The sequence below is a fragment of the Electrona antarctica genome (genome assembly GCF_951216825.1).
Source record: "Electrona antarctica genome assembly, chromosome: 22".
Taxonomy (NCBI): Eukaryota; Metazoa; Chordata; class Actinopteri; order Myctophiformes; family Myctophidae; genus Electrona; species Electrona antarctica.
In genome coordinates, this window is record NC_136805.1 from 22432682 (window position 1) to 22442142 (window position 9461).

The 9461-nt window shown below is 41.6% G+C and overlaps 1 protein-coding gene across 1 annotated transcript; it reads right to left on the reverse strand.

The window, feature by feature from the left end:
• Positions 1-1208: 1208 nt before the first annotated feature.
• On the reverse strand, positions 1209-9248 carry mlst8 (MTOR associated protein, LST8 homolog). Its single transcript, XM_079492060.1, has 9 exons — positions 9187-9248; positions 8685-8831; positions 6804-6855; positions 6552-6714; positions 6145-6220; positions 5210-5362; positions 4380-4504; positions 4053-4216; positions 1209-2623 (listed from the first exon to the last, which is right to left on the reverse strand). The coding sequence occupies exons 2-9, from the start codon at positions 8811-8813 to the stop codon at positions 2505-2507; spliced, it is 981 nt and encodes a 326-aa protein (XP_079348186.1). The 5' UTR covers positions 8814-8831; positions 9187-9248; the 3' UTR covers positions 1209-2504.
• Between the last annotated feature and the right edge of the window lie 213 nt (positions 9249-9461).

Below are 9461 nucleotides of genomic sequence, written 5' to 3' on the forward strand. Positions count from 1 at the left end.
CATGGAATCTCTGCGTTGAGTCTGATGAGTAGACCACTGGACAATCACACTATCACATTGGGCATACCATAGTATGTCGTTTTTTCATGGTTTCTGACGATAAAAAAATGATTAAAATCTTAACATTTGTCATGATTTTCATAATTCTTTGAATCTTCGAAAAACCATGAAAAACGACATACAGTAATATAGTATGTCGTCTTTCATGGTTTTCGACAACATAATATAGTATGCAGTTTCTCATGGTTTTCAACGATTAAAAAAATGAAAATAATTTTTTCATCATTAGTTTTCATATTATATTTCAATCATGAGGATTGATGTCATTCAACAAGACAGGACTATTTATTTTGCAAAACAGCAGCAGGCTGTGCTCCAATGACGATGTGACTACTTTCTACACGTTGTTTGGTCATATTCCGCTTCTTTTTGTCGTAAAATCTGGGCGTTTCGAGAATATTTATTAAGGTCGTGCTATTTAAATGACGTTTTCAGCCGACAAAATTTACGCTAGGATCTGCTGTATAGGACCACTTGGTAAATGTCACATTGACGTGAGTGTACGATCAAATCTGGCCTCGAAATTAAGGTGAAATGTACACTCCATTAATAAATATGGGGCCGGCCATGGTGTAGGACAGTGGAGAGTAGGGATGGAGCTCGATAACCGATACCCAAAGAATTCCGAAAACAAGCTTATGGAGTACCCGTTATCAATAAGCTTTGGCCTTATCAAGCCTGTTATCGAGCATAGCGGCCCATGACGTCATGTTTAAACAATCAAGACAAGAGGCGATCAAGATAATCGCCCACGCTGGCACAAACATGTCTAAAAGTGTAGATACCTGCCAACAGAGTAAACAACATTACGTGTTTAAAGTCACTGTCTGTACACATACAGTATTAACCAGTTAACAGTTCCTTTAATATTATTTTATTGGTAAAAAGGTCAATTGCCTTCCGTTTGTTAGAAAAGTACTGTAGTTGAAGGCCCTAGTAAAATATACTGGTTCTGTTCAGAATTTATTATCACCCATTTTTCCACAAAATAATAGAAAATGCTTGATAATGGACTCGATAAGAACCCGGCTCGATAAGTCTGATCGATAAGGTGATCGTTATCAATAAAAATTAACGAGCTCCATCCCTAGTGGAGAGCGCTGAAAACCCTGCCTCAAACTATAATGACATTGGCCCAAAACAGACAGGAGTGGAAATCCTTTATTGCTGCTCTACATGCCAGCTGGCATAAGAAACTTGGATCCTTGAGGGGATTCTTACAACGTGTTGCAATGGGATGCTTGTAGATCGACTATAGCCTATTTTTAAATAAAATCTTGAAACAATTGGATACATCTTTAATATTATTTAAACATTTTAAACAACATAAAGCTTGTATGGGGGTCCTTGGCACAAGATATTTTTACATGAGGGTCGGCAGCCTTAGGGCCGATTCATACTCCTATTTTACCGCTGTTTCGGCGCTGTAGTGCCGAAATGATTTCGGCTCGTCAGAAATTTTCAGTAGCACCGAAGAGCCGACTTTAGGACGGTACCCGCCCCCCCCCCCCCCCGAACCTCAAATGACGTCACATTGTAGGCTCTACAGCGCCGAACCGACTTTTATTCGGCTCTAAAATAGTATGAATCGGCCCTTATACATACATACAATATTAATTTAGGGGTCGTTGACATGAAAAGTTTGAGAACTACGGCACAGCAATATACAGTTGCACGACTATTCAATGAATTTACTTTAAAAGCTGTTGTTGATTCAGATTGATATAAAATGTAACCACTGAACTTAGTGTAGTTTAAAACAGGCTGTTTTATCAAATAAAAAGACATCGCCGGTAAATAGAGTTTTAAAGGTAAAAATACCTTGAAAATGTGTCTCACCCAGAGCAGAGCTGGGAGGGGTAAAGTTAAAACCTAGTTATTGAAGCTCTCTTAATGACAATGTCTTTTTAATTTACTCATTGATAGTGAGACTTTGGAATGGCAGTGACTGTCATTATCGTCATCGCAAACACCATTGACAATAATGAGTACCACAGACGAAAAACAGTCTAAGTCCAAATTTCAGACTGACCCCTCCACGAAAAGACCTCGTTGTCCTGAACCCTTATCTATCATTTATATATTATGGATCAATAGTGTGGACTTAGACTGTTATTCGTCTGTGGTACTAGTGTCAATGTTTCATTATTCGCCCCTGTATGTCACTACAGACAGTAGAATTGTGAAACTGTGCAGCAGAAACGGACTGATCATGAGTTGTGTGGGATTCTTTCAGGCTGACTCATGGATAACACTGCTGGGAATCACTGTCTGTGGAAGAGAGAATGGCCTCGAGACAATCACTGACATTATAAGATTTGACAGTTCGCATCAACCTCGAGGCGACACGTCTGTGCTAAGAGTTCCATTTCTTTAGTACTGATCTGCCATTTCCTCCAAAGATTCCTTTTGTGGATGTGTGTGTTCTCGCTCTCTCCCCTTCTTCAGCCCAGTACGCTGTCATTGAAAGCCAGACACACCACAGCTTTCTGATGGCCACTGTACTCTCTCTTAATCTCCCCCGTCTCCACACACCACAGACGAGCCAGGTTGTCAGAAGAGGCTGGGAAACAGTAACAAAGTAGAGGTCAATTAACTATTATTTGATTCACTATACTTTCTGTGATGATTTCCTGTATGCTATCTCTTCAATAGTCTCTCTTATGTCTTTTATATATCTTCAATGTTAATCTTACTAGTATGACAGTGTATAGAATATGATTACATTGATTATTCTGAAGGAAATTCAGTCTACATTGTAAACAACAATGGACATATTATGCAGCCAGGAAACAACAATTATGCAAACATTCAGAACGTTCACAAGATAACACAACAAGTGATGACAACTCAGAAACTTAAAACGTTCGTAGAGCACTGAAGTCCTGACGTCACTGTCAGTAGAGGGCGTCAATCCACAGGTTCGTCTACTTTTTATTTGCATTGTAATCTCCATAGGGGGATTTTAGATCGCCTCATATAAGAACTGTGTTTGAAGCATCGACTGAAGGTGGAAATGTACAAATATACCCAAAGAGTAACAAAAAAAGCGTTAGAAACGAGTGAAACAACCCAGAGACTACATTTCCGGTATAGGCGGGTGGCTGCATCTGCCCGTCGCACAACAGAAACTGAATTTTAATTACGTTTATTTTTATTTTATTGATATTTAATGTCTCGTGGTTAGTACGAGTCGAGTCACCACCAGCTGAACTTACGTCAACGAGGAATCTCAGGAACGCAATGTGTTGACAGCTGGGCGTGACGTATATTAGCAGCGACATTGCCTTCATATGTAGTTTCAAGGCTTTTGCGGCCACATTAATTCCCTTTTCTCCAGAAACTGGCTGTATCAAATATGAATGGACATCATTAATGACGCACAGCCACTCCCCTGACAGAAAGGTGGTCGGTTTAGTTTTCAAACACAGTTCTTATATGAAGCGACCTAAAATCGCCCTATGGGGATCTCAATGCAACTAAAAAAATCACACCCGTGTGAACTGAGTGGTGCAAGGTCTTATATAGCCTGATCAGCTGTGGTCTGACGTAATGTCAGTGACCATAGTAACCATGCTCATCTGTACGTGGCCCCACGTACAGGTACACGGGTACAGGTACAGGTACACGGGTACAGACAAAGCTGGTTGTTGGAGTGGTTTGCGCCACTCAAAAATACATGAACCTGTGTATTGGCGCCCTCTACTGAAAGTGACGTCAGACTTCGGGGCTCTATTGCACAGGACTAGAGGACTCATGCGCCGAGTGGTAAATCAGTCAGATTAGCAGAACTCCAAGGAATATTGATAAATCCGCAAAGCCCCATATATGGAGTACCCTGATGTCATCAATATGACATCAGGGTCATATACTAGACTTCATATTTGGGCATGCCTAACATAGAACTTCATATATGGGAATATAAGGGACACAGACAGACAGCCGGGTATGATAGTCCCTATTGATTTGGCCACCAGAAACAAGGTACTGACCAGTTACGATGTACTGGGAATCGCCAGAGAAGGCACAGTCCCACATCCAGCCTCTAGAGGTCTCCCCAGGGTTGTTGCTCTTGATGCTCAGCTCAGTCATCAGAGAGAAGTTGGACGTCCTCCAGATTTTACACGTCTGGTCTGCTGAGCAGGTGGCCAACAGACTAGATATGGATGAAGACACCGAGCATGGAATATCATTATGGTCATGTTCAGGACAGAAAACTAACACTTTACTTCCCAATAGTCATCCACCATTGACACTACTTTACCACCCATTTGTAGAGAGAACCACCTGTAGTATCATAGAGAAATTAGATAACTAACGTGGAGTCAGGGCTGAACTTGCAGCGCAGAGAGTAGCGTTTATGTGAAGGGATCTTGGTCTTGGGGATGAGCTGGGTCACCTCGTCTCCCATGCCCCCTGCGAGGTTCCACACGTAACAGTTCCCCTGAGACAACAGACAGCAAGAAGAAGATTATGGTCAACATAATCATTCAAGTATAAGCAGAGTGGGAAATTCAGGCCAGATGCTGGTGAATTCTAAACATGGCTGGTAAGTTTGACTACTCAACTGGCCATTTTGCCAGGCTGCTCAGGTATCAGGTTACAAATATTCTTTTGAGTGTATTTTGTCAAATAAATGTGTAGGCTTTCATTGTGAATGTTGGCTGAAATTATGTTATGTTAATTTTGTAACTTTAGAATTATATTTTTATAACAACTGTACAACATTAGAATTTGTTACTCAGTGAAGGGAAATACTTCAATGCTGGAGCTTCACTGGCTGTGGTCATCAGTCCAATTTGTGTCAGTATTTTGTGAAATAAATGCATAGGCTATAGGTGTAAATGTATACAATCTACCAACAACTGATGTCAAATACTGATGCTGATTTATGCAACATGTCATGCCTCAGAATTATCCCAGAGGCTAGTTTTCATCTGTAGTCCTTCGCCAGGTGTAAAGGCAAAGCTTGTAATCTAAAATGTGTCCTCCGCAACACTAGCATGCCAAGATTAAGCACAAATGGGGGATGGTGGATCTCTGTGTAAAGGTGGCTTCAGCTTTTCATGCCCATATACAATTATATTCAAACAAAACAATTGTTGATGATTGAACACAATGTTTTCAATCACAACTCTTGCATACTGACCAAGCTATTCACTGCTGCCATGTAGCTTGCGTCTGGGTCGATATGAACAGAGTTGATCGAGACCTCTGGCTCTGGAATCAACTGCTCATTGTGGTCAGTCTTCAGATCCCAGATATGGATCACTCCACTCTGGTCCCCCACTATCAGCTCTGCCTGGAAATCATTAAACCATTAGAATCTAATCCAGACCAATTTACAACATTTTATACTGAAGTACAAGCCAATCTACAGTACCATGACAATAAATCTAACGCTGGATTCTAAGGCCACCACGATTTACTCCCAAAAATGGGCATACGCCAAAATCACCGCAATTCTCCGCATGCATCATTCTAACGTGACTTTGGACTTACGGCAGGTCGGTAGCATTGTCTGACCAGCTGACAGGCATCTAAACATATGTATTCACTCCAAAAAAGTATAGCTATAAAAGTAATAAATAATACACAGGAAAAAGTTATATTTTGTAAAGGCATGTCATATGAAATTGGCAGGATATTTCCAAGTGTGTGGACATGACAAGGCAGCGAGGGGAGAGGTGTTTGGAAACTGTTTATTGGTTTTCCATAAGTTGTTTGGTCGTATTCCAGTTGTTAATGTCGTAAAATCGGGGCGTTTCGAGGAATATTTAGGGGCATGTTATTTAAATGACGGTCGGTTTTCGCGAGACATGGCCAAAGCATTTCCGGGGGTCCCCACTCCCCAGCCAAAAACGTTGATAACCCCTGTAGTAGACCCTTGTATAGTTGTCGTTAGTTATCGTGCTGTCTGAATGAAACTATACAGACATTCATAGTTTTTTGGTAGATATGCATACGTCACCTCTTGATCGTTGAAATGTCCCTGTACCAATGTCAGTATGTCACCAAGGAAAAATACGTGTACATCATCTTAGATACATTTACATTTATTCTGAATGGATTAGAATGTTTCACCTGGTTGGGATGCAGGCACACGCAGTTGATGGGAGCATTGACCTGGAAAATCCTTTGACATTGTAGGTTTCTGGACCTAGAAAATAGTTTGAAAAGTTTATTGGCAGTTTAACACATTATTTATACTGACATAACAAAAAAATCTGAGCAAGAGCAAAGAACAAGCAGAGATAAGGATGCAAATACAAAATTAACATAGAAATCTAACGGCTAAACGCTGATACAGAAATTCAACATGAAAGTAGGGAGATTAGGCTGTATAAGAAAAGGAAAATTAAGGGTACATAACATGGGCGAAGAATGCTTTTCAGAACTTGTACGGCAACAAAGGTGCATGAACATGTAAATGAGTGATGGCGTTAGAGTCTGGGAACAAAGCAAACAGTAATCTGAGAAAGTTACTCTACCTCAGGTCCCAGATGCGAGCCATGCAGTCCTCTCCTCCCGTGTACATCCAGCGCCCATCTTCATGGAAACCTACTGACGTGATATTCTTACTGACACCGTCATAATTGATCACTGGGTTGGGGTTGTTGGAGTTCAGATCATACATCCGGATGTGCTGATAGCCTGAAATAGAAGCAAGATTTACAATTAGCATTCGATATTGATGTTACAGATTAGTAACAGAAGGTATAATTCTTTCTTTGTAGGCCTACCTGCAGCTGCAATCATACTCCTGTCAGGAGTAACTTCAAGTGAATTTACTTGCTGAAAACAATTATTAAGGATACCTTTCAATTATTATAATAGCAATGTGTAGCTATAAGAGTTAAAGGTGTTTGTAAAGACGATTTTAAACTGGTAATGGTAACTGATGAGGTAAATAAAAAACTCACTGCCCTGCAAACCAGCAATGACAATTTCCCTCCAAATTTCTCAGAGACTCAGCCATCTCTATAGTTCCAATCATCACCCACGTAATAAACCTCTCCATCAAACAGGGACAGGTCCCTCAATATTTCAAACTTGCCAAAGTAACCCCCCTGCACAAGAAAGGGAGCAAATTAGACACCTACCGCCCTATTTCTATTCTTAGCTCCATCTCGAAAGTGATGGAAAACTAGTCTATGAACAGGTTGAAAAGCATCTTGCCACTAAAAAACTAAAATTCCAATCTGGCTTCACTGACACATGCCTCCTCAATTTGAGCGATCACATCAAACACGAGGTGGATGCTGGAAAATACTGCGGCATGGTGATGCTGGACCTTCAAAAGGCTTTCGACACCGTAAACCTCTCCATACTGGTTAATAAGCTAAAAGCAATTGGTTTTGATAGCACATCAGTGAACTGGATGCAGTCCTACCTGGAGGGGAGAGAACAGATTAAAAGGACCTCAGCTCTGAACTTGGTAGAATCTGCACCTGGCTCACTGATAACAAACTATCTTTACACCTGGGAAAAACTGAATGCATTCTCTTTGGATCAAACAGTAATCTCAGCAAAGCAGACGGCTTCTTGGTTAGAGTGGGTGACAATAATATCATGCGTAAAGATAAAATTACCCACCTAGGTTCCATCCCGGAGGCAAATCTTTCCGGTGATAAAATGGCCACCAACGTAATCAAAAAAGTCAATCAAAGAACAAGATTCCTATACAGGATCTCCTCACTGGTCAACAAAAACACCTTGAAGACCCTAACAGGAGCCCTTGTACAAGGTTTCTTCGACTATGCATGCACCTCCTGGTACCACAGCACCTCAAAGGCACTTAAGACAAGGCTCCAGACTTCCCAAAACAAACTGGTCAGGCTACTACTTGGCCTCACTCCCCGAACCCACCTCACCCCTGCCCATTTTTACAGGCTGGAATGGCTTAGGGTTGACGACAGAGTACAGCATCTTACAGTGGGTCTGGTCTACAAGATTCACTACACTACCAGTCCAAGATAGATACCCACTAAAATGTGGAACGCCCTACCAACAGCCATTAAGACATGTGAATCCCTTGACTCCTTCAAAACCGCTCCCAAAGGGCACCTACGGACGGCTGCGATTCGAAACTGGCCTCCGTAAATAGTCTGAGTACCCCCCACTCCTTTTCCCCTTACTGTATATTTTTCCCCCTTTTTACTTTCTTTATCGAGTTCCTGTTTTTTGTTATAGAAGTGTATTTGTAGGACTCTAAATGTTCAGTTGAATTGAACAATATGTGGCAGCGGTGGCCGAACGGATTGCGGAGCGGTCTTGATACCGGAAGGTCGCCCGTTCGAATCAGCGGTCCGACACGTTAAAATTACCACCGCTGAAGTGCCCTTGAGCAAGGCATTGAACCACTACCATGAAATGTTCTATGAGCAGGGCCTGGCTGGAAACAAGTTCTTGAGCTTAGCCCAGATACCCTGGGTAAATATAGTAGCTTTGCAAATGGTGCTGTTGTAAACAAGTGTAATGCATGCTCAATCATCATGGTGTCGTCCACAGTGACAGTTTTTGTATTGACTTGTGCTTTCGTTTGAAATGTACCTATTCTGTGAATAAAAATGCCAAACATCTGTTTTATAATGCGTCTGACTTTGAGAACAATGCAAGGATACGGAGTCCTGATGCTGGACTGTTCTGGTGCAGATCCCGCTGTGGGCCTGCCAGAACCGGACCGTGTGGTCGTATCCAGCCGTAGCCAGAATAACTGGGTCACTACCCACCGTCCCCTGGTTTACGTTCATGGCTGCTGTCGATCAATCCTGTGGATGCACGTTACAAACAATTAAGCAGGCAACAGATACATCACATATCCCACCAGTAACGTAACTGTTCACTCCTGACATGCAGACAGAAGTTATCTAAGAGCAGTGGCTTGATATTCGGAGTTCGGACTTATTGTGTCTGCTGCTAACGTTAACCTTCCTAGCCAGTGTTGAGCATTAGCTCTGGTCCACAGCGTTAGGTCTTCAACTACCTTCCATGCTAATTTGACATAAAACAAATTCTAACATTACTGGCAGTTTGCACTGCGCACTGTCATTAAGGACAATAATAAATAACTGAATACATCTTTCAACATAACCTGTCCTACGCGGTAGGTTGGGGCTGGGTTACCGTTGTTGTTGATGATGACAATAATAATAGTTGAGATCGTGTACGTCTGTTTAATGTGTCCCTCTACAACATGAACGATACGAAACATTCCTACCTATGGGTAGTCAACAAGGGGCCCGCGACCCCTAGGGGGGCCTCAGAGTTACTGCAGGGTGGCTGACAAATTATTAATAGTATTAGTGATGATATGAAGTAGAAACCTCTTGTTTATATCTGAGTGAAGATACACATGGACATGAATTCAACTTTTTATTAGCTACAATAATTTGTAAAAC